General features: G+C 46.7%; 1 protein-coding gene across 1 annotated transcript in view; it reads left to right on the top strand.

Annotated features, from left to right (window-relative positions):
- The window catches only part of FAM3A (FAM3 metabolism regulating signaling molecule A), a 458496-nt gene that overhangs the window by 372608 nt on the left and 60894 nt on the right, over window positions 1-24994 (top strand). Inside the window, exons 8-9 of the mRNA XM_069645229.1 lie at window positions 4679-4763; window positions 8981-9107. Coding sequence (XP_069501330.1) covers window positions 4679-4763; window positions 8981-9107 — 212 coding nt within the window. The remainder of the gene's footprint in view (window positions 1-4678; window positions 4764-8980; window positions 9108-24994) is intronic.

Below are 24994 nucleotides of genomic sequence, written 5' to 3'. Positions count from 1 at the left end.
CAGCAGTGGTTTAGAAGCACAGCATCTTAAGAAACCAAGTGTTTTATCTTCAGCCACTTTGTTTGCATCCAGTCCCATTGGTCTGATACTTACATAATGATGGAACTACACACAAACCTAGTCCCTTCACCTAAATCAGCCGGTCCCCAGGTAACACAGTAAATGTGGCAAGGGCCTTGCCCGACAACCCCATGTTACTTGTCAGGCACCAACACTTCTACAGGCATTAACAGACTCTGAATTGTCGTGCAGCCTTCGGGATTGGAGGCTAACATGACGGCAATAGACTACATTAGCCAGCGTTTTTTGAATGCTGTGCATGTACACTGCCGCTTATAGTTCCTTTCCTCAGAAGCAGCAGCGCTCATCAACATTCCCAAAGGGATTGTTAACATCCTGTGTTTGTCAAACCTTAAGCTTTTTGATCTTCTTCTCAACCCCATACTGTCCCGTATTGTCCTTGTTCTCTCAGACCATTCTGTGACTCTTTTGTTCCTCCCTGTCGACCTTCAAGAATTCCATCTTCAGATCTCTTGTTGTTTTCCCTGGGTTTCAACAGAGACTCCTTCTCTAGTCTACAACTTGTGGATATCCAGCTCTAGTGTCTTTGTGACGTTTTGTTGATCTTATTAATCCTTGTTCAGATGGATTTTCAAATCCCTGGCGGGAGGATTTTGGGAAGCCACCCAATTATGGCAAACAGGGAAGACACTGAGAGGATAGCCCAACCCAATCAAGGGTGAGGTATTAGAGCGGCAAGGCATAGTATCAGGAAGGGTGTGAGAGTGGTCTAGGCCTGCAATATATCCCAAAAGAGCAACAGATAATTTCAGTTAGACCGATAAGTGTATGAAAATGCAATTATTTATTAGGCCTTCACACTAAGCAGATACAAATTCTGGGGATATATTGTCCCACAAAACTCTCATAAAGACGTGTGAAGAACCATGGGTACAGTACAGGCCACTTTAGGGATAGTATTACAAACATGTACAAACATGCCCAGTCGACGTCCCATTTCGAACTTCGAAAACAAGTCATGCAATACCTCCCACTAGATGTCGGCCTATGCAAAGCCTGTGAATCTAAGCAGATACAAAGATCAGAAATAAGATTACGGTAAGTCATGTATGCTTTATACATTCACCTTTAGGAGCGATGGATTAGCTTTGGATACAGTGACCGGTGCAACACAGGTAAGTAGTTGAGATGCATAGAGACAGAACTCTTTGAAGCAACACGCTTCCCAACTTAAGATAGTTTGGGGCCTTGTGCCCAAAAATCAACACTAGTTCTAAAGCATATACTTCTTCCATTAGGTTAACATCAAGATTTGCATTGCCAGTGGTTATAAATAATATAATACTTTCACAGTTAGAAGTTCAAGTACATTTAGGTAAGTCCTCAACTCGATCCAACACACTAGGATAGACCTTAGGAAGGATACCTAACCCAGGTTCCACCACCAAAGGTCAGATACGAGTGAGTTAGGGCCAGGACTTTATGCCCATGTAATGCTATGGAGGACGGTGGGAGGGAGGGGGGCAGAAACAGGTGTGTTAATTTACCGCCCTGGCTCAAATTCTTCCAGAGACCACTGCAGGTGTTCCTGAATCCATTGGGGACACAATCTTTTGGGCTTGGTCCAGTCGAAGGCCCAGGGGTGCCGGGGGCAGAGGTTACTTTCGGTGGCAGGGATTTGGTTTCCGTCAGTTGCGGTGCACATGAATCGGCTTCAGGCAGCTTCCAGTAGAAGACCAAAACAAGGAAAGATGAAGACCACCCAAGGACACCTCATGGGATTGAAGCAGTGGTGCAATGGGAGTCACCACTTCAGGTGGCGACAGGTGATCTTACAGCGGCAAACAGAGGAGCAGGTCCAGCACAGCTTTCCTTGGTGTGAGATGGCTGAAAATGCAGGAGTAGGCAACTTGTGGCACAACCTGAAGATCTTTAAAGCTCCAAAGCTCTGCTTGGAATGGTGACAGCTGCAGGGAGGTAGCCCAGGATAGAGCTGGTCAGTCCACTGGTTGGTCCAGGGAGACTTCCAAATGCTCAGCAGGCATGGATCTCTCTCTCTCTCGCTCTCTCGCTCTCTCGCTCTCTCTCTCTCTCTCTCTCTCTCTCTCTCTTGCGCTCTCTCTCTCGCTCTCTTTCTCTCGCACTCTTGCTCTCTTTCTCTCGCACTCTTGCTCTCTCGCTCTCTTTCTCTTGCACTCTTGCTCGCTTTCTCTCGCACTCTTGCTCTCTTGCTCTCTTTCTCTCGCACTCTTGCTCTCTTGCTCTCGCGCTCTCTCTCTCGCGCTCTCTCTTGCACCTTTTGTAGCTATTCACAGTAAATGCAAAAGTGCCCAAGTAAAATATCCTAGCTGCCATCAACTTGTTTTAGGCACATTGTAAAAGTTACCAAAAAGCCATTATATAAAAAGACATAAGGATACAAAGTATCCCAATTGCACTTCACTCTGGGGTGTGCAATTGTAGCAATACAAGAATTAATAAAAGGAGACATTCTCTCAGTACTGACTGTCTTGGGGACTAGTCAGTTTCCCCATTAGAATGAGCAAAACATGCAAGGTAAAGCAGAAGATTTACTGACTTACAAAAAGTCAGGACAGGGTTAAAAATGACCACAAAGAAAGGGTGTCCCATTTTGCTGACAGGAATTCCCTGGAAGTGATTTTCTTAGATGGAATTCTGCCGACAAAACTCATCAGTTTTTCCCACTTTTTTTTTAATAATGGAGTTCCCCCCGAAACCATTGCATACCCTACACTAGACACCCTTCCCCAAGCCCCTCCCCACCCCTTTAACCCAATACCCTCAGCCTCAACTCAATGAGTTTTCGGCAGATTTTTTTCGAAATAAAATACTTCGAAAGAATTCCTGTCTGCAAAAGGATGCCATATGAGAAATATATGGAGGGAAAGCTGCAAAAAAAAATCTGTCCTAACAATTCTCATGCCTTCGGGACCGTCCGTGTGCCGGCGGGTTTGTTGGATCCTCCTGGACACTGACAACCAGACTACCATCCTCTTCTACGTACTGCAATATTTGGGTACGGCTGGCATTTCCTGTTGCATCAAGGAATAGCAGATATTCTGTATGCCTTACATATTCTAATCTATTTCTTTGCCCCTTATACTCTGTAGTTTGGAGGCTGCTGTACTATAAGGGTTCTCCTTTCCACCAGGGGTTACCATTTACACTCTGAGTTGTTTGTAATCTCAGAACGGAGTTGATGACGCTTTTCATCTGTGAGGTTTACTGTGGTTGCTTGCTCCTGACACTGACCAAATATTCTAGCTTGATCAGTACAGAGCCTGGCTTTTTTCAATTGATGTCTTCACATTAGGATTTGGGCAATTTTATTCGTGATAGTTCCTTTAAAAAACAAAAGGTTTTAGAACTACTTCTGTTGTTTTTGTCATAAAAGACTCCTCAAGATGAAGCAACATTCACTTTATTAGGTTTCCCTTGAGGGCAGGTTTTTTCTTTAAAAGACCCCAACTTCTCCCTGATTACTATATTTTCTGGGAGGTGGGTATATTTGGTATATCTGGGACCTACAGTCCTCGCGTCAACTTCTTTTTTTATATTTTGTTTTTTCCTCTTTATCTTGCTGTTGGTAATATAGAGCATTTTTCCTATATTTCTGTGTGTTTGATACACAGTGATGATCCTTGATCAGTCCTTATCTTTATTAGGGTTGATCGTACCGTATTCTGACAAATTGCGTTCAAATATGCAGGTACAGTGTTGTGATGAGCCGACCGGTTTCAGTGGTGTGAGACCACTTTCATCAGGGCTGAAACTGCTTAACCATGTATGTAGCTGTTGGTGTTTTTGGGCCTAGATATAGCTTCCTTACATGCAGGTGGACCAGTCCCCCGATTTTTGGTGTCTTCTCTTCTTGGGAGGGTCCTAGATGTTTGGATGTAGTCTTCAGTCCTACTGCAGATGCCACTGTAAATCAGACTTCTGTACAGGGTACCTTTTATTCCAAGATCACGCGCAGACCGCGGGCGAGCGTGTCTCGGATCCATTCGTGCGACTCTTGCTTCCATCGTCCTGTAACCTCTCGTTGCCGGCCTCTCGGACACATTATAGTTTATTGTTGCGAAAGAAGAAACACAAAGTTACTGGCTGTGCCTCCACAGCAGAGCGAGAGACTCGCAAGATCTATGCTCCGCGTTCACGTGCTTCCTCAATTTTTCAATTGATACCACGGTCAGGTCGGCAGACATTCCCACCCTTTCCTTCTATTTACTGTGAGACACGCACCTTCTGCGACTTGCCTTAGAATTCGTAATGCGGGGGAATATGTTTGGTTGAAAGTGATCCATATTGCAACTATATTATGGAAAGTTAACGGATGTTTGCTTTTCATAATGTTTTGTATTTTATTTTGCATTTATAAAGTGCTATAAATCATATTGTTGTTTCTAGGATAGATGTACTGAGTCTTTGGCCTAATATTTGCAGCCTCTATATGGAGGAAAATACTTGGTTCGTTTGGAAAGTTAAATGCTAGCTGTCTATAGGGCATTGAATAACTAATTGCTGTTGGAAGCGTTGCAATGCACGTCTGTATTGGGGAGGAAAGGGAGGTTGAGGGGGGAGTTCTTGCTGACTATAAACTGTTGAATATGAAGAGGTTATTACTTATATTTTACAGATGTAAATGATTTGCTGAAGTTTCTTCGACCCATGTATGAAGGAACACTCATCATGGTGGCTTCTTATGATGATCCAGCAACAAAGTAAGTTGTGCTGCGTGGAGGCTGCATATACATGGGAGGTGGAGATGCAGACAGAGGTTGTAATTCCAGGGGTGAGGGAGTACGACTTACCAAGGCGCGCTGTAGGAGGCTTGCAGAGAAGCTGAAGGTTGCTTGCATGCCATGGGGCAGGGTTTAATGTTATCCTGTCATGCTGAAGGATGAATGGAAACCTAGGAGTCTGTTGACCAAAGTGACATTTGATGACAGGAAGGGGCTGAGTTGTTGAGACAGGAAGTCTGTGTCGGTGTGGAGAGGTTGGGAAATTGTGACATGACGGGTGTAAGTGAGAAAGGATCTCTGTGTGTTGATATTCTAGGGGAGAACAGCATCTATGGAGGCTCACATACTGAGAAAGAAGGACCACCTGTAAGGGGGCTGCAGGCATACTGAGAAAGGATCTTAGCCTCAGACCAAGGCGGCACTGTCAGCTTGAGGGAGGATGGGAGCCCTGGGAAAGGCATACGCAGTGGGTGGTTGCGGTGGGACTTTTGGGTGCTCAGGCCAATGCTTAGGCAGGTCTAGTGAACACCGGATTGCCAAAGGCAGTTCAAAGATATTAAGAAAGTAAAAGTGTGTGTAGGGAAATGTATGGCAGCTCATTCCGGGGAAAACAAGTGGTTGAGCAGGAATGTTTGGCTCTGGTCTTGGACCTTAGTAATTTAGAACTGTATCCCTCCAAACTTAATTTGTCATCCAGAACAACCAAAACCTGCTCAATTGGTGAAACTCCCTGGAAGATACTAAGGGACATCACAATGGTTATCCATCATTTTCTAGTAGTGTTCCGATTGGAGACACCAGTGTGAGCACCAGTCATTCCTGTGACAAATGGAGATGCTCACTAGAAGCAGGGATCCATGGGGCCATAACCTAGCTCAATATATTTAATTTTGGGGAGGGATGCCAGATGGACTGGATTCACAGTGGTGTACCCATGGCAACTGTTGTGAATTAGCTTTACTCTGACTTGCTTATATGAGGAGGCAGGCCTATTTACGAGCAATTCACTTGGTCTCTGATGTTTAAAAAATAATGGATCTCCCTTTTAAGGGCACAGATCTTTTTCACTTGTTGATGATTTGTGCCTTGTGATTTCGAATCCTACAGGTCTGGTGGAAAGTATCCTCCAAAGGGGCTTCATGCCCGTTCATTGAGAGCGAAGACTACTGCCGTGGCTTTTCTGAAAAATGTGCCATGGAACATCATTAGCAAAGTTGCTATGTGAGCTTTTCCTCTGCTTTCTGCAAACATTACTGCATGGATACAGAACAGATCACAAATTTGGTTAGCCATTTCTTCAGAACCTCTTTGTGAAGGCATTATTTATTCACCATACAAATGTCCAATAGGTCCACCTCCTTATGCCGTATATGCTGCTCAATCTTCCCATAAGTATGATGGAAAGGGGGTGGGACTTCGGAATCATTAAGTTACTCACTGTAGGTACTTTGGTACTCCTAATCCATTCCCCCTTTTTGTTATAAGCCTTGGCCATAGCCCCCTAAAATGGATAGCTAGATGGAGTGAAGGGCGTTGCCGGTAAACTGGAACAGAAGGTGCTAGCCAAGCCCCAGATGCCACACTCGGCAAAAAGCTCTGCTTCCATCCCCAATGGACGGACACACATAAATATGGAGGAAAGGGGGCAGTGGACTAAAGAGTACAGGAAGTTGGGTTTTCTTTCTGGGCATAAAATGTCCCAATTCACCCACAACACACTTGAATGCAACGTAGGTGTGGTATAAAAGACTTTGACTGAAATGTACTGATTTAAAACTCTAAAATAGATATAAAATCAACTGTATATATTAAAAGTATACTGATTTTCCAGGATCTCAAAAGGTACTAGGAAGATATGGCAGTCCATAGTTATGGATTAATATAGTCTCTTTTGAAGAGTTTCCGAAGTTCCTAAAGGTTTGTCCAGAGAAATCCAGGAGCTCAACCCAATAGGGCTTTATAGTTATAGGTAGGTAAAGTGTACTAGCGACCAATTGGTGCAGGAGAAGTTGCAACCATCTAGCTGTGGAGAGTGGAACCCCCTGAAAAGAGTTATAGAGCACGGTTCCAAAACCCAAAGCCAGCAGAAAGGTGAGTGCAATGTGTGACGTTCGGTCACAAGCATAATACAGATGCATCCCTGGGGCACAGAAAATACACTGCATCCAGAGCCAGGAGACCCAGGAGAATGGGGTGAGTGAAAGAATGTGGGTACAATGGCACAGGGAGACCTAATCACAGAGCTGGCTGCAGCAGAAATGGCCCAGGAATCAAATGCAGAGGTAGATTTTTAGATTCAGGATTGGATCTGGCTAGATGCTGGTTTCGGAGTGGTGATGATTATTAAAGACCTGGAAAATTGCAAGATTAGGATGACCGGCCAAACAAAAAAAGTGCCCTGTGCAGATGACCCAGGATGAAGGGGCACAACATGGTAGCAAAGGCCAAGTGGACTCGGCAAGTGTCAAAGCAGGTTCTAAGTATAGCCAAGGATGCAGTCGGGCAGCAGTAACAATCCCACGATGGAGAACGTCTGCAGAAGGCCTCCCTGTATTCCCATGATGACTGATTGAAGTAGAATAGTAACAAGCAACGCAGGACTCCAGCAGGGGCTCCCAAATTAGAGAGGGGCACAGGGCTGGAGGTAAGGAAAATCCAGCATTTCAGACCATTACTTTCAGCATTGGCAGGATGGTTGTCAGCAAGACATTTTTCAACAAGGCAGAGGAATTCCACTGCAGAACAGGGACCAGCCAGTAGACCTAGCAACATAAGGAATTGTCCATCTTGCTAGCAGAGCTTCCAGGTAAGTTCCAAATGGATCTGAAGAATGGCACAAAGTATTCCAACAGATATACACATTTGCACACAGCCTGGCTAAGCCACCCATCAGCATGCAGTAATCAAGTTTGAGCAAACTGCCAAACACTGAGTCACACCCCCACAGAGGTGGCATCGGTAGTATGGAAATACCCCACTGCTGCTTAAACTGGATGACATATTTAACAGAGAGGACTTTGGGTGCTCCGAAAGAGCCTTTGTAGTTAGAACGGCCAGTTAGGCCATCCCTTGTGGTCAATGTAAGCAAAAGCCAGAAATCAAAATGGAAGGGCTTGTATGATTTAAGTCCAGTAGTGTTCAAATGATCACCATGTATGGGCTTTTGGCTACTACTGCTATAAAAGTCAATGGATGGGGTGTAGCCAAAAAACGAATTACAAAACCGCCACTACCCACCTCACCTGCACACTTTGGATGATAGCAGTCACAGAGGGCCAAAATGAGGTGCTTAAAAAGCACTGTGGTCCTGCTAGCCATATGGGGTACCAAGACTGGTACTTCTGAAAGGAGCTGTAGTGAAAGGGGACTTCAGTAGCAGGCCCTCTGACCGCAAAAAGAATGTACATACAAGAATACAAGAAACCCAGCAAAAAATGTAGGGTGCTCTGAAAGTTAGTAAGGGAACCCAAAAATGTACTTCTGCTCTGACATAAGGTTTATTAGCAGTGTCAACTTGGTGGTTAACAAATGGATTGTTGTGTCCAAGGTGAAAGCCTAAATTAATATCAATTGTTGGGTTTTTAACAAAAATAATGTGTGTATTGGGTCAGATTCTCTAATATATGTGCATCTCAACGCAACAAGATATGCCTATGTCCTTTTGCGCATCCCATTACGAAACCTATATCCTCAAAAAAAACACCAACAAAAGCCCAAAGTGCAAGAGAGCACACATTGTTGCACAAAATATGCGCAAATAAGTGGGCCTTTAATGGAGCATCTGATGAGATGCGCACGTTTCTGGCATCACATTTTGTTTATCGTTCATTCTCTTTTTGTGTTAGGTGCATAGTAAGTCTGAGAGTAAGACAATAATGCATATAGTTTATATTCAGTTGTGTGTCATCTTTGTAATGTGGATAATATACTCTGGGATTAGGGGTGTATCATTTAAATGTCTCAAGACAACCATGTTTTTTAGGAATGTCTTTGAGGGATGTCTGACACTGTTGATGTAGAATAGGGTTATGCATTTTATTCACATAATTGTGTAAAAATTGTCAGTGTCTTGCTAGACACCACATGGGAAGAGTTTTCTCATTCTTCTGATCATAAATATTCTAAGATGTATGTCTGTGTGTTATGGTGATTCAGGAAACAGCACACACCCTTCTTTTCCTCTCTTAACCCTACAGAATGAATGACGAGACACGCAAGATCTTCGGTGATCTGGGTAGCAATGCTGTTAAAGAGCTCGCCTTCCGGGATAGCTGGGTCTTTGTGGGGGCGAATGGCATCCAGGACAAGTCTCCCTTTGAGCAGGTATGTGAAACAGACGATACTCTTTCTCACGCTCTTATGAGTTCTCTTGCTTGTGCACTCTATCTCGCCCGCATTCTTGCACACTCACACACACTTTACCTCCCTCACACTTACTCTCTGACTCTCGCATTCTCATACTCGCATTCTTTCTCACAATCACTCCCTCTTTCCTATCATGATTTAGAACTTTGGCATCAGACAATGGCTTTATTCCAGACAGGTTTTTATAGCCACAAAGAAAACCAGCTGTTCTCGAACAGAGTACAACAGAGCTCATCGCTCAGCCCGGCCCCTCCTGATAGCACAGAGCCACTGTAGAGCAATCCTTTAACACACACTGGTCCATCCAGCATGGCCCCTTGGTGCATCTGTCTGTCATATCTCATAGATCTATCTTGCAGTTGGCTAATGGGTCCAGCTACTGACAGCTATGTGTCCTATGCTCCGCAACACATTCCTGTATGTCATATTGAAATGGGAAGACTCCTTCACTGAATACTGGCCCCGGCTTCTGAAGATTTTCTGGGAATGAAACCCCATTCTCACACAGAGAAATTTGCACAACCACTTGTGTTTGCTCCTTGAAACAATGAGTTTAAAAACGGGGATGGCATGGTAATATCCTGGCACGGTCAAGATAAGAGTGATGCAGGAGACCCTGGCAAAATAAGAGAGGAAAGGATTGACAATGAAGTCCAAGGACAGGATGGGAACGGAAAGGTAATCAAGAACAGTAGCGTGGAGGGGCAATAAGAGCAATGGTGAAAGATCAAGGTCTAAGTATAGAGAGGAGCACGAAAGTTAAAGGAGACGGATGAGTTTTACCTTCGGTGAGATTGATTGCACTGAGTCGCTTGTAGTCAACCTGATTGCACTGAGTCGCTTGTAGTCAAACACAACTTTACTGGGTTCACAGTTCCTTTAAGACAACAGGTAAAGTACATAAGGGAAACAGGTATGTTCATATGTAAGTTAAGATCATGTGTGGGGAGACATCCACTGTTCCCCCACTCTGTCAAGCTCCAGGTCCCAACGGACACCCTGTGGAACTTCCAGGGACCTTGAGTCATAACATTCCATACTAAGATTCTCCCCTGAAGCAAGACGTAAAACATAACACATCTCCCCCCTTTGCATAACAAGTCACCAACAGAGGAAAGAACAAAAGGGAAAACTCCATGAAAAATGATCCAACCCAGACCGTATTCTCTCACCACCAAAGCCCCTTACGTTCCAAGCTAAAGGCTTCGAGCTAAATAGCTCTCTCCCCACTAAACCTTACACTAGCTAAACACGTAGCTACACACCCAACTGGAACATACAACTAATCTGTAGCGGGCCCACCACAGACATCATCACCAGCGAACCAGCCCTCAATCTGACAACAATCAAAACCAACCAAACCACACACACACACCACCAACGTCCGCCACAAACTAAGTGCGCAAAGTCACCATCTGAGGTTCGAAACCCCACCAGAGGCCTAAAGCCAGGATACCTATCCCCAAAAATGTGGCACACTACCATGCCAGAACTCTAAATCCCCCACAAATTTGGTACACCACCGTGCCAGGACTCTAAATCCCCCACAACTTGGCACACCCCCATGCCGGGACTCTCAATCCCCAAAAGGTTTGGCACACCATCATGCCGGGACTCTACTCCCCCAAAATGTGGCACACCACCATGCTGGGACTCTACTCCCCCAAAATTTGGCACATAACGAAACTTCCACACTGCAATCTCACCAACAGAGGCAATTTGGGCATTAAAGTTTGGTAAACAAGAGTTACACACTTCTATTGAGTCCACAATCATTAAGCTGCAAAGTCATTTAGCGTTGAAACTGCGGAAATAATATTTTGTTAACAAAAATGGTGTCAATATTCAATAAACTCCAAATTTCCGTACTATTTTTTTCTTTAGTGAAATAACATTCCAATAAGCAACATAAAAGAACCATTTTAGCCACAAAAATTCTTAATCAACAGAGGGCCACGACTCATCACACAGCCGCCCATGCTGAAACCAAGGCCTCACATCACAATGCTTGTTACATTTTAAAATTCATGTGGTCCTGAAACTCTCCTAAGACCTCATCCAAAATCACAAATCTCTCTCCACTTTCAGTCGGTTGCTTCTCCGATGCCCTGGACAGCATCCTTTTAGCAGCCTTAGTCCCAGTATCACAAAAATCTCCCAACAAATAATCCAGCCAGTCATATCTGGACAAAGTACCTCGATATATCAACAGCAGATCATTTGTTTGTTCATCTCCTTCGACAGTACCGTTCATAGTTTCTCCATTATCTCCAGGTAAAGCCATTTCCGACTACGGATCATTCACCTCTGCTCATAGTCCCTTTAGTCTCTTTAATCTGCGCATCCATGGTTCCGTTGATAGTTTCTCCATTATCTCCCGGTAAAACCATTTCCGACTCTACGGAACCTTCACCTCTGCTCACAGTCCCTTCAGTCTCTGCAACCATGGTAGGCTCACACATACCGTTAGGGAGAATTCTCAGAAATGTGCTAATTCCTCTCTACCATAGAGACCCCCAGCTCTTTTTGCTGAACTTTGGGACTTTGTACTTTTAACTCTAATTGTTTTCGGTGTTTGTTTCTTTTTGGTTATGGAGCCTAACAAACTCCATAGACATCATTTTTTACAATTGTGTCCCAAAGCACCTTCAGTGCAGCGACAGAGGGAAGTCTTCCAGATTTTCCAAGGTTTAAATACCTTCTCTGGGATAAACTACTGTTTCCCAGAGCAGTAAAGTGAAATTGACTGTACTTGACATTGTACTTGCTAGACCCAACACACCCTATCTTACAATAGAGTGCTGGAGTGGTTACTTAGTACCCCCTGTGTCTAAATGCTCATCTAACATTTTTATGTTACCCTTTCCTCACAGAATCGCTGTTGGCAGTGGTTTCGTTGCGAACTACCAGGGTTTGTATTTACTGCGGCTGTTCGCAGCTCCGGTAACGCTAACCGCCGGAGCCATCTTTTTCAAAATGGCGCTGAACCATCTTTGACAAAATGGTCCCCGGTCTTCTTTTTTCACCATGTCTTTGTGGAAAGGTCCTTCTAGAGAGTTTCTTTGCGCTGAAAACCAGGTTTGGTCTTTGTTCATTTCGCCTTTGGCTGGGTTTCTGAGTGAAACCCGCCTCTGGCTCCAGAGTGTCTGGGGTAGGCAAGAAGTGAGGGAGGTTCCCGAAACTCCCTGTGCTTGGTCTGGCTGACTGGTGATTGTCTGGCTGACTGTCCGGCAAAATGACAAGGGGGATCCTGGGAGTCCCTCTGCCAGACATTAGTCCTGGTTACAAGGGACTTACCCAGAGTCTTTAGCTCACTATCTTTCACAGATAAGAAATATCCCAAACATATCAGTCTTTGTCCTGCCCTAGGGCAGTCCAGCACCGAAATGCTAGGCAATTCTCCTCTGAACAAGAGTACTAACAGCATCCCCAGACACGTGTTTCAGCAGTCTGGTTGGACCTCATCAGTAGGGAGGAGCTGTGCCTCTCTAAGAATAGTGAGCAAGTGGTCTACGTCTGGATTCCCCTTGTAACTTCGGGTGAGACCCAAAGTTACTTAATTATGCAAATTGACAAGGGGGGTCCTGGGAGTCCCTCTGCCAGACATTAGTCCTGGTTATGAGGGATTTACCCAGTCTTTAGCTCACTATCTTTCACAGAGAAGAAATATCCCAAGGAAAGGACAGCCACCCTGCTGGATGAGTGACAGCTAGGCTGGAATGAATGAAAGAGAACTGAATAAAAGGCAAGTCTTTTGGCTTGGAAGGTAGAGTCGACTACTGGACGAAGGAACTGAAGAAGAGGTTGAAGAGGACGCCTGCTGCAACTCCTGGACCATTGGTTTGCCGGTGAAGCCCTGCTGCAGTGCCAACTTGCCAAGTTTGCATCAACAGAGAAGCCCCTGCCAGGATGACTTCACCCTTTGAGTTGGTGGAACCAACCAACACCAAAGTAAGCCACCTGTACACCCATCTCGGAGCTGGTTGAATTTTGTCAGAGTTGCTGCAGAAAACCGTGTAGCCAGCGAGAGGGACACCAGATTGTGAGAGTTACTTTTAAGCTGGCCTAAAGCTTTTGGAAGATCCTCCGGACCCACACAAAGCAGGACTGACCAAGCCTGAGCCCCCTCAGCAGAGTGCGGGACCCCAGAAGCAAGGACAGTCCACCTTGACAGCCAGGAACCGCGTTGTTGCTATTTCCCGTAGCTGAAACGGGAAACAGCCACTGAAAGGGAAGTTTGCTGGTTGCAGGTTTTGGCGGTCCCAGTGCAGTGCAGGAGTCCCCCAACGTCCTCCCTCTTTTCCCCACGACTGAGGCCCAGGAATAGTGAGATCTGCAGAGATGCACAGGAACAGAAGTCATCAGCTGCATCTTTTTCTTCTTTACCAAGGTACCGTAGAACAAGTCTAAGAGAGCTTACCTCTTACTGTAGAAGTGCTTGTAACTTCCACAACTCACAAGTCTAATCCACTTGTGGCCCTACATTTGATTCTTCTTTTCATCAAAGAGTCCTAAGAACTTGTGCTTGTGCAGAGACTTTTCCATTTACTTACCAGAAGTGTTTTATCCCATACAAGACTTTTGCCCATTGACATTGGCTTAGCCTGTTGAATTGAATGACTCTTCTAGTGAACTCTAAAAGTATCTGCACTGCTTAAGAAATTTGTAGTCTCTTGTGTTCTAATAACCTTTGCCTTGTGCCAACTTTGATAGTAATGTCCCCAGCACCCTTGTTATTGAATTCACCTGTGGGTCTAGGTTGTGTCTGTGGGCAATCCCAAAAGGGTCTTGTCTGACGAAATTGGCTCCTTCACACCATGATCGCCAGGGCATCTGAGCTCTTCCAGCTCTGCCCCGAAGAACAGAAGGAAGGTTTCCTCTACCAACGGCGGGGGGCCAAGAGGAAGACTGTCCTTTCAGTCCCGTTACTGGACGACATCTGGGACGAGGGGCTGGTGCTCCTGAAGAACCCGTCCATGGCCCCTGCTAAGAGAGACCGGTACGAGAAGAAGTACCGGGTCACGGACTCTGCCCCTATATGCCTCAGGGCACAGCCGTCCCCAGATTCAGTGGTCTCTGTGGCGGCCAAGAAGAAAGCGGGGGGGGGGGGGCGACAGCTTCAACTTCAACATCCCCACTCGACAGCAAGGGGCAGAAGCTGGACGCCATGGGACGACAAGTCATCTCATTAAAGTGGCCAACGCCCTCGCGATCGTGGCACGCTACGACAGGGAGCTGTGGTTTAAGATCGCTGCCTTGCTGGACATCCTCACGGACGACAAGAGGGCTGAGGCCCTGGAAATCCTACAGGAAGGCGAAGTGGCGTCGGACCATGCCATTACGGTGGCCACGGACATCGCCAACACCGGTTTTCGTCAGATGGGCAACAGTCTTTGCCTTCGCCGGCGCGGTTGGCTCAAGGCCACCGACTTCCGCTAAGCCGTGCAGGCCAGGGTCCGGACATGCCCTTTGACGGGAACAACCTGTTCGGCAAGACAGTGGACGAGTCACTACAGGCCATCAAGGCGGACACCGAGACGGCTCGGGCCTTAGGTGTTCTTCAACAACAACGGCCGCCCTTTCGGAACTCCGGAGGCAAGCAAGGTGCCTCTAAAGGATTCGGCGGCGGTTCCTCGTCGTACCACCAAGCGGCCCGCTCCTCGTCGCAGGAGGCCTACAGAGGACGCGGCAAGACAGGAGGATCCCGGCATCGTCACCAAGGCGGCACGGCCGCGACGAAACAGGATTGAACCGGCTGTGGCGTCAGGCCCCCACCTGAGCACTCCGGTGGGAGGCTGGCTAGCAAAATTTGTCAGCGTGTGGGAGTCCATCTCCACCGGCCATTGGGTGCTGGATGCCCTGGCCCGCGGGCACACCCTGGAATTTCAAAGAAGGTGTCCCCGTATTCCACCCGTAGCCAGGAAGGAAAACCACGTCCCTCAACTGCTGCTGGAGGTACGGGCGATGCTAAGAAAGGGAGCTATCGAACTCGTCCCAAAGAGGCTCCGTGGGTCCGGAGTGTACTCGCGATACTTCCTCGTCCAGAAGACCGGCGGTTGGTGACCCATCCTGGACCTTCATCGTCTAAACAAGTACATCAAGTCCCAGAAGTTCCGGATGGTCACCCTCCAGCACGTGCTGGGACAGCTGGAGGAAGGAGACTTCCTATCTTCGCTGGACTTGGAGGATGCCTACTTCCACATTCTAAAGGACATCAAAAATTCCTGCGATTTGTGGTCCAAGGGCAGCACTATCAGTTCAAGGCCCTTCCCTTTGGATTGAAGTCGGCGCCCAGGGTGTTCACCAAGTGCCTAGCACCAGTGGCGGCGCGGCTGCACCTGCAGGGGATCCACGTCTACCCCTACCTGGACGATTGGCTCATCTGAGCAAAGTCAATAGAACTCGCCGTCGATCACACATTGAAGACCGTCCAACTGCTCACGGTTCTGGGATTCTCTATCAACTTCGCGAAATCCCTCTTAGTACTGTCGCAAGTCGCCCTGTTCCTGGAAGCCAGGCTCGACACAGTGGCGCAATTGGCTTTGCCGCCGGAAGAATGGACGAAGGCCAGCCTGGGCAAGGTACAACAGGTGTTGACCATGGACATGGCCACGGTGAGGTCCATCAAGTCCCTACTCAGCATGATGTCCTCGTGCATCTAACTCGTGCGCCTATGCAGGCTGCGGATGCGACCACTGCAGGAATTCCTCGATGCCCGTTGGATGCAAGCGGTGAGCAGCTTCGAAGACAGGATCTCACTCAACGAGACTTTCCGTTAGAGGGATCTGATGGTGGGGCACCTGCATGCATCTGGCGGCGGGTTTGGACTTCCAGACCCCGGAACATCAGGAAATGGTGACGACGGACGCATTCCTGGAGGGACGGGGAGCACACACCGGAGATCTCCATGCAAGAGGCCTTTGGCTCCCGGAGGAGAGGTCACTAAACACCAATGGACTGGAGCTCCGAGCCGTGTTCTGGGCCCTCAGGTCGTTCCTTCCGTCCCTCAAGGGCAAGGTGGTAAGGGTCTTCACCGACAACACCACCACGATGTTCTACATCCGGAAGCAGGGGGCACCAGATCCCCAGCCCTATCCAAGGAAGCGCAGGATCTGTGGCACTGGGCCGTCGCGCAAGGGATGTTTCTGGTACCCTTCCACCTGGCAGGAATAAAGAACACCATCGCGACTCACTCGGCAGGAGCTGGCCTCGTGCCACGAGTGGGAGCTGCGGCAGGATCAAGTGGATCTCCTATTCCGAGGATGGGGCAATTCCCCAGATCGACCTATTCGCGACGGCGACTAACGCCAAGTGCCGGAGGTTCACCAGGAGGTTCACCAGCAGGTTTCCCCAGCCGGGGAGCATGGGCGATGCATTCTCAGTCCCCTGGGACGGCCTGTTCCTGTATGCATTCCCACCGTTTCCGTTGCTGCTGCGACTCATCAGTCAACTCAGACGGTCCTGGTACAGGATGATCCTCGTCGCACCGGCAGATTTGGTTCCCGGACCTGCTGCTGCTGGACATGTCAGCATCCCCCCCAGTCAAACTGCCAACGGACGCGGATCTTCTCGCCAGCGAAGGAGGCACCATCCTCCACCACGACCCGGGGTCGCTGAACCTGCAGGTCTGGCTCCTGCAGCAATAGAGTTCGGAGGGTACGATATCCCGGCAGACTGCAAGGAGGTGCTTGCAAAGGCTAGGCGGTCCTCGACTCTAAAATGCTATGGACCCAAATGGAAGAGGTGCTCTATCTGTTGCCGTGCACAGAAGATTAACCCTCTGCGGATTACGGCCCCTGAAGTGCTGCCGTACTTGCTATCGCTGGCCAAGGCGGGGCGGGCACATGCCTCCATCAAGATCCATCTGGTGGCTATCTCCCGCCACACCAGAACTCCGGGGCGGTCATCTCTATGGTCTCATTGCCTGGTGAAGGAGTTAATGAAAAGACTGTTCCGATCGTTCCCGCCGGTGAAGGCCCCGGCGTGGGAACTCAACGTGGTGCTGACCAGGCTCATGGGGCCGCCATTCGAGCTGCTGCATTTGGCACTGTTGAAGTTCCTGTCGTGGAAGACAGCGTTTCTTGTGGGCATCATCTCCGCACGACGAGTGTGAGAGATCCAGGCCCTCTCCTGTAAACCTCCATATTTCACATTCCACGAGATGAGGGTGGTGTTGAGGACGCACCCCTCCTTCATGCCCAAGGTGCCGTCGGACTCCCATCTCAACGAGCCCTTGGTGTTACCTGTTTTCTTCCCGTCCCCGGCTGAGAGGACTTTGCAATTACTGGATGTGGCTAGAGCGCTGAAGTTCTACGTGGACTGTACGAAGAGTTGTCGGAAGACATCACAGCTGTTTGTGAACTTTGGACCTGTGAACCAAGGGAAGGCCCTCTCGAAGGCTTCCATTTCCAGATGGCTCTCCGGCTGCATCATTCACTGTCACCGGTTGGCAAACTGACCTTTGTCCGAGAGCCCATTCACCCAGAGCCATCGCTGCTACCACGGCGTTCCTGTCTGGTGTGCCCCTGCTGAACATCTGCAGGGCGGCTACGTGTAGGTCGATGCACACCTTCACGAGATGCTACTGCGTCGACCGGGATTCCAGGGAGGAGTCCAGAGTCGGCCAGGCAGTGCTGCGCAACCTGTTCGCCTGAAGGTGAGCCTGGTGAGGAGGTAAGAGATGTTTAATGTTGAGTTGTTGAAATGCTTAATATTGAGCTTTGCCACCTCCCGTGGTTGTGCATGTGTGGACTGCTATGTATTCTTGTATTCATGAGCATGTGAATCCATGCCAGACCCCATGCTGGAGAAGGAACAAGTTACTTACCTGTAACTGTTGTTCTCCAGCATGGGTCTGGCATGGATTCACATACAAACCCTCCCGCCTACCCCTCTGCAGCTCTTCTCTTGGTCCTACTGCCACTTTACGTGCTACCAAATCTGAAGATGGCTGCCAGAGGAGGGGCTCAGGTAGAGGGCAGTCATTGGCTGGGGGCATTATGACCCAGAGATCAGTGATTGGTTACTAGTAGACAGACAGTTCAGAAATGAAACTGAAAGTGATTTTTTTTTCTTTACCGAGGATTCCCAGCCTGACGACGGGGAATATTCATGAGCATGTGAATCCATGCCAGACCCATGCTGGTCAACAGTTACAGGTAAGTAACTGGTTCCTTTTATGATCGGTGGTCTGGGATTGACTGGTACCTTGGAATGCTGGGGGTCTTGGGACAGAGGCTTCTGGGTGCTGTTACTTAGAGCTGGATTGGAGGCTTGTGTCCTCCTTGTAGGATTGCTTCTCCCAGAGGGCTCCTAACCCCCTTGTGGCCTTGCAGAGTGCATTCCTTCTGGGATACGAATGCTGGCAACAGGAGACAATGAAGGGTATATGAATTTTGCAGCTCTGACTTTTCTCCCTGGTGACCAAGCTACAACCTATTCCCGCATGCATACTCTTAGCTCCATGTGTGTGGCTCAGGGCTGCACCGCAAAGCTAGTCCTCGATTTCAATATGGCTGGTACTATCTATGGTGGCGTTTGATTCCCCCTGCACTCTAGAGCAAAAGCACGTACCACCCTCCCCATTTTATAACCCCTGTCAACCCCCACACCCTCCTCCCTCCAGTAACCTCCTCAAGCCCCTACTGCACACTTCCAGGCCTCTGCCTCAGGCGAACATGCTTTGGCATAAGCAACAGACAAGTAAGGAGTAAGAGGGCATAGTAGGTTGTGCTGGTAAGCTATATTCTCACTGAAACTTGCATGCGACTCGTTCCTGTGTTTACACCCTTGTCAGGGATTAAGGTGGGCTGAAGGCAGATCCCCCACAGTCTCCCAAAACTGCTCCAGACCCAGGGTTCTGCTGAGGCTATCTCTGACCCCCACTAGCAAACTCCCAGGGCTGTTTCTTCTGTGCACACATCAGGATCTTGAATTAAATGTGAAGTTCAGGAGACTCCTGCTAGAGAAACTGCAAGGAGCAGCATGCCAGCTACTTAATTCCTTAGGGAAATTAGACATCCTCCTCCATTCAAGCAGAATAGCCCAAGCCTTGCACCTGAAGCAGAGGCTGTCCAAAGAAGTGTACATGGCTTATGATTTTAAAATTTTTACTGTTGTGACAAATACGAGCACCAAGCCCAGTGTGTATTACATGCTTACAAGAATTTCATTCTGTAATCATTCTCAGTGACATGCACAACAATTCTACAAATATGGGGCCTTTATGCTCCCAAAATACAACTCTGGTGCTATTTGTCTCCCTCACTTTTCTCATTGAAATGTTATTAATAGAATGAAGGTTTACTAACTGAATTGTTTATTTACTGAATGATTGTGTTTTATTTATAGACAGGGATTTATTTACTAAGAACCAGAGGTGTTTTTACAATATGCAGACTGGATGTAAACAAGACCACCTGCGACCATGTTGAGTGACCAAAAATACATGTTTTCAGGGTCACCTGATGTATTGTTTGGGGCCAGAGGCCCCGCTTCTTTAGGGCATTTCGCATCCCATGTAAAGCACTGGCACCTGTACTATGCTGCACCGCCAATGATTGAGGGGGAAAGAATGTGGGGGCCTGACATCAAAGACTGCAACCTGACAACCTGTTCGGGACAGACTGGAAGAAAGAGCCTGTTGACACCTGAACCCTAATGCATCTAGAACTGGATTTCCAGTGTGCTTCGCTGCATATCAAGCTCCGAATGGACACACGCATAGTCAAAGAACTCTGTATGACTTTTGGGATTACTCCAGGTCTTGATTACAAACTGTTATGAGGTATTATAAAGGTATTATGAAGAGTAACACTTTATTTAACATTGCTCTTCGGGGATTGACTTGGTAGATTCTAGAATTCTGTCTAGAGCAGGGGTGGCCAACTTGTTTAGCTGTAGGGTGGAATGTACAGCACAAGTCCCATACTATGGGCCGAACTATCCATTGGAACGAGGTGGGGAGGGCATTTGTGCACGTAGAAGTGAGTGTTACTATAACACGGGTACATAACTTTTAATGGCATTAGCACTTTGACCTGGTTGTGTTAGTTCTAGCTCTGTCGGACTGGAATCATGTTTTAAAATAGAAGTGAAAATGCATGTTTCGTGATGCAAAGACAAAAACTAGACCACAGAGGCTTCACCCACCTGACATGACTAAAACAGGCAACACTTAATTGTTAAACTCATGTGACATGGAGTGCCATAAATAAGAGGCGAACACAGTCTCAGCAGTCTCCAGCAGACAACCAACAGTAGACTGGTATATCACACCTCTATATTTAATATTTGACTGTATTGTGGACACACCTTGGCAATTGCAATCATTTGGCAAAATACATTTCTTCATTCTGCGACTGAAGACTAAAGAGGCACACTTAATCTGCAATCGGGTCTGATATCATAATCAAAGTATATTGCCACCCAACACTATATGCTTTTCTTTGAAGTCGCAGCATCCACTGAAATGCCCCGGGAACAAAATAATTGAGCCACCTAATTAAGGAGGGGCGACTGTTGACCTAGAGCCTTTCAGCCCTCACAGTAATCCAGACCCTGAGTTTGGTGGATAATCGCGAAAGGAAAGTGCAGGCGATATTGCCTTTGAATCGTCTTCCGTTACATCCCTCATCGCGTGGTGTAACCTAGGCCCCTAATCGCCTACTAGCAAGCTCTCATAAATGCTCCTGTGGTGGGGGACTCACAGGGAGTTGCTCTGCAGTCAAGCAGCCTACTCGGGAAAGCGGGTGAGGTGTTTCTTTGCTTCTGTTTTAATTAAACATTGAAAGTGAACATTTAAAAAATGAAAAGCAAGAAAGTTCTAATAATGGGAGCAAATACATATTTAAAAAAGGCTTTCAAAGCCTCCCCTACCCAGGACTATTACATTGTGTAGATTAGACCAAGCGCCACCTTAAGATCAGGAAAGTCGCTTCAGCGAGGAACGAAAATGAATATACTGGCTTCCTTAGAGTCTTTGCCTCAAAAAGTCCTCTCTAATGCAGTTGGACAAAGCAAAAAAATGGACTGTGCAAAAATTACTGGCTTCTTCTCCGCTCTGCAAAATAAAGTAACGGAGCAGAAGGGGCACAATTCAAACAAGATAACACTGATGGTATCCCCTCCACTTCAATTGCCATAGACAACAGCAATTCTCATCATAATTTATGTTTAAATCTGCGTGGGGCATACGAGAGACATTACCAACAACAATGCCACTGACACGCATGAATGACCCCTTGCTGATACCCAATACAACCTTGTCAGCCTCTCCAGGTGTAAATGGATTTGCTTCCACATCATCGGATGATTCCGACTTAGATAGTTGTGGGACCACACAGGAGGGAAATAAATTAAAAAACATACAACTTCCGAAATTGAACAACTGTGAAGACTTGCATGGATGGTATTGCTGCTGCAGTGGAAGCTACATTTCCCCTTTCCTCCTCACTTGCGCAACATTAAAAATATACTAGCCGAAATGATGGATATAATTTTAATGCAGAGCCAGATGGACCACACCATTGATGATCGAAACACAGGTCTACCAAATGCTGACTTCTTCGATGATGAGGATTACGGCACGCCCCTAACAATCCAGACTATTAGTCTGGAGAAAAGTGTAACGCCAGGGCCGGAATCAGTATTTTGTAGGGGCGATTAAACTTGCTTGAATGTGGAAGAAATTAAATCTGGAAAGACCAAGAAATCCAAACAAAAGAAACAAATGGCAATTGGTAAAAAAACGCTGAAATAGGAGTAGAAGAAAGCACATTGGGGGTGGGGACAGTCAAGTGAGGGTGCCCAGAGTAAAAACAAATGGGCTCTGGCAGTACCTAATCGTGAACTACAAGCCACCAGTACTTTGGATAATTGGCTATTGGGCCAGGAAGCGGTACATAGTGATAGCATAATCACCCGGTCGAACAACGGAAATATGTAGAGGCCCAACAGCCCACACAAACGTTTAATCCAGAAGCGGATTACAAAACTCCCACTTTTGTTTGGTTACCAGTGTTAAATAGAATTGAAGCAGTTGGCAGATTGCAAGCTGCAAGTCAATCAGGTACTGTAGGTACATGTGCTGGGGGCAGGTTTCAAAATGGACAAAGCTAACTTGTTCCTGTACCAGCAAATGCTTGTAAAGGAAATTTGCCCCTCAGAAACACAATTTGCATTTGAGAGAAGTACACCTCCTGTGACGGTCCTTATGTTAACCGTTCACAATTCTTGTGGTTATTACATCTGGTACCGTACTTGGGAATAATCTCTACGAAAGACTTTCTCAAGGTGGATCTGCCAGAGTTTGGCAGTAGTAGCAAATGGATAGATGCAACATTTGTGTCCCCTTTTGTTGTGGATCGAATTTGCTCATCAGTAAATCATCTCCAAAAGTTAGGATTTGAAATACAACATGGAACAGAATTAAATAATCTACAAACAGCACCTGAATATACATACTGCTAGAGAGGAGGCGATAATCAATCACGATAGCACAGCCAACAGTACATTGCCCCTGAAATATCCCAACTCCACAGGTCAGAGAAATGGATTGGATATTACAAACAAATATGGGGTGTCAAAATTGAACATTCCAGAAGAAGGAACCCCTAAAAACACTGTCATGGAATACCAGGGGGTACCATTCTTTTTTCTCTCGGAAGAAGGAAAGAAGTTATTGGACTCCTCAGCCTGTTCTTGTTGCAAGAGACTCGGATAACTGATAAATTGGCTTTTGATGGATAACAGTATACTAACACGGGCGGCAAGCAAAGGCAAGGAGCAGTGCCCTAGTGAGGGTGTATGCATTGGAGTTAGAAGTAACCTGAATATGAACAGATAGCCCCTGGATACATCAAATCGGAACCTGCTATGTGCTGTACTCGTGGAATTCCCCAAATTGAATAAAAAAAATTGGCAATATCAATATGCGAACCTCGAGATGGCTCATGCAGTGAGTTACTGAAAGTTAGCCTTGGGGAAATATTAGACGCATGGCAGGATGAAGTCCCTCGTGGTGCAGTTATTGTAGCTGGAGATTTCAATGCTCAGTCTGTTGCCATCAGAGACTTTCAATTAGAAGAAAGCTCTTGCGAACTGGGTAAATGAAACAGGAAACATCATAGTTTACATCAAAACAAACTCCTGAAAAAGGGAAGTTTCCTTTTGGACTTTGAGTTGCTTCCACTGACCTCTACATATTGTCCATCTCTATTGAAGTTAGACCTGGCGGGGTAGGGACAGCTCCACATGTTTGGATGCTAATTTTACCTTGCATCATGTACAAGAGTGCATTTGGTCATATAAGGTAATTTTCAGTTACCCGAGTGACCATGTGTCACTGGTAGTAACTGCATTCACAATTAAGGGTGCTTCAAAGCATGTCTGTGTTAGTGATTTACAGGGTGAAAGTGAGTGGTACCTCAAAATGCAGTTCAAACTCCCCACTGAGAGTCAATAATGGACACACCCCAGTAGGGAATGAGACCAAGACCAAGTGTGGGTGAAAGTAAAAGTAAAATTGATCTAAAACCAAATAGGGCAAGCAGAGAACTCTGCAAACTCTGAGAGCGCTCTGCCCAATATCACTCGAACAGTACTTTAAAAAGGGTTACAGCATCATAAATGACGACAGTCTGAGTTACACAAGTTACATTTTCATTGGTAGATTCACAGGTCCAGTATAGTTGTGTATACGCCGCCTCCAGTTGATTGGATAGTTGCTTGGCGGGAAGGCGGACATAACGTGCATCAGCCGGGCTGGTCAGTGTGAGGTGAAGATGATGGGGCTCCGGATAAGGTGATGGATACAAACTCTCTAATCTAAACACCACTTCAAAGTAAGCAATAAAGACACTCATAAAAAATAACCATTGACATCATGACAGTTGGGGGAGAATCATATATTTCACACTTATGTATACATACATTTTGTCTTGGGTCCCTGAGAGGGGAAAAGGTATGGGGTTCATCTTGTGTCAGGGGGCAGGGAGGTGACATTCTATGTCGGCCTAGTGGAAGTAGGTGAAGATACATTTGTTGCATTAAGGCATCAGTGAGACGTGGGCCTTTGGCCGTAGCACTGTCATAAACCGAGAAAAAGGTGGGGGCTGTGTTCTCGTCATGCGTGGCGCTCCTGGAGAGGGGAGAGAAGGCCCTTTAGTTCTTCAAGTTGGCCCAGTCCGATTAGTGGAATTACAAGTAAGCCATTGGAATAGGGTTCGAACATGTTGACTACCACTTTATTTACAACAAGTAAAGAGCAGGTTCGGACTATATCGTGGGCTCTGTCTTTTACATATTCCATGGTCACCATGCTACAGAATTGCTCTTATTTACATTAGTCCCTTCGTGGCCACACCTTTTTATACTGCACACGTGAACCTTCTAACATCTCCATACATTTGCGAGTATACACAGTGCTGCAAAACAATTAAGCGTGTAGGCCATATATTTTTCATCATAACATATGAGTCACCCCGCATCCAATACATTTTGCAAGAGCATTTGGTACTAAAAGACATGGAACCTGTATCATAAAACACCAACATGTGGATCATGATATCGTATTCATTGCAATTGATTTAGATGGGCTAATTATTGATCGTTCTGTTACATTTCATAGGGACAGCTCCCGTACACGTTAACACAGGAGAGAATATATAGCCTCACACAAGGGATTACCGTTGTGGGTGTAACAGGGTGGCACACAGTCGTGGGGCATGCATCTGCCACATCAAAAGGGGTGTGAGGTTGGGGTTTATACACGTTATATATCTTAACGGTTGCATCTGCAAATAATGAGGCATGTTTGTGGAGATTAATTGTTTTTTCCAGGCCCA

The sequence above is a fragment of the Ambystoma mexicanum genome, chromosome 2p (assembly GCF_040938575.1).
Source record: "Ambystoma mexicanum isolate Mex_15411 chromosome 2p, UKY_AmexF1_1, whole genome shotgun sequence".
NCBI classification, from domain to species: Eukaryota; Metazoa; Chordata; class Amphibia; order Caudata; family Ambystomatidae; genus Ambystoma; species Ambystoma mexicanum.
The sequence above is the reverse complement of the archived record's forward strand: the minus strand, read 5'-3'. Positions and strand labels throughout refer to the sequence as shown.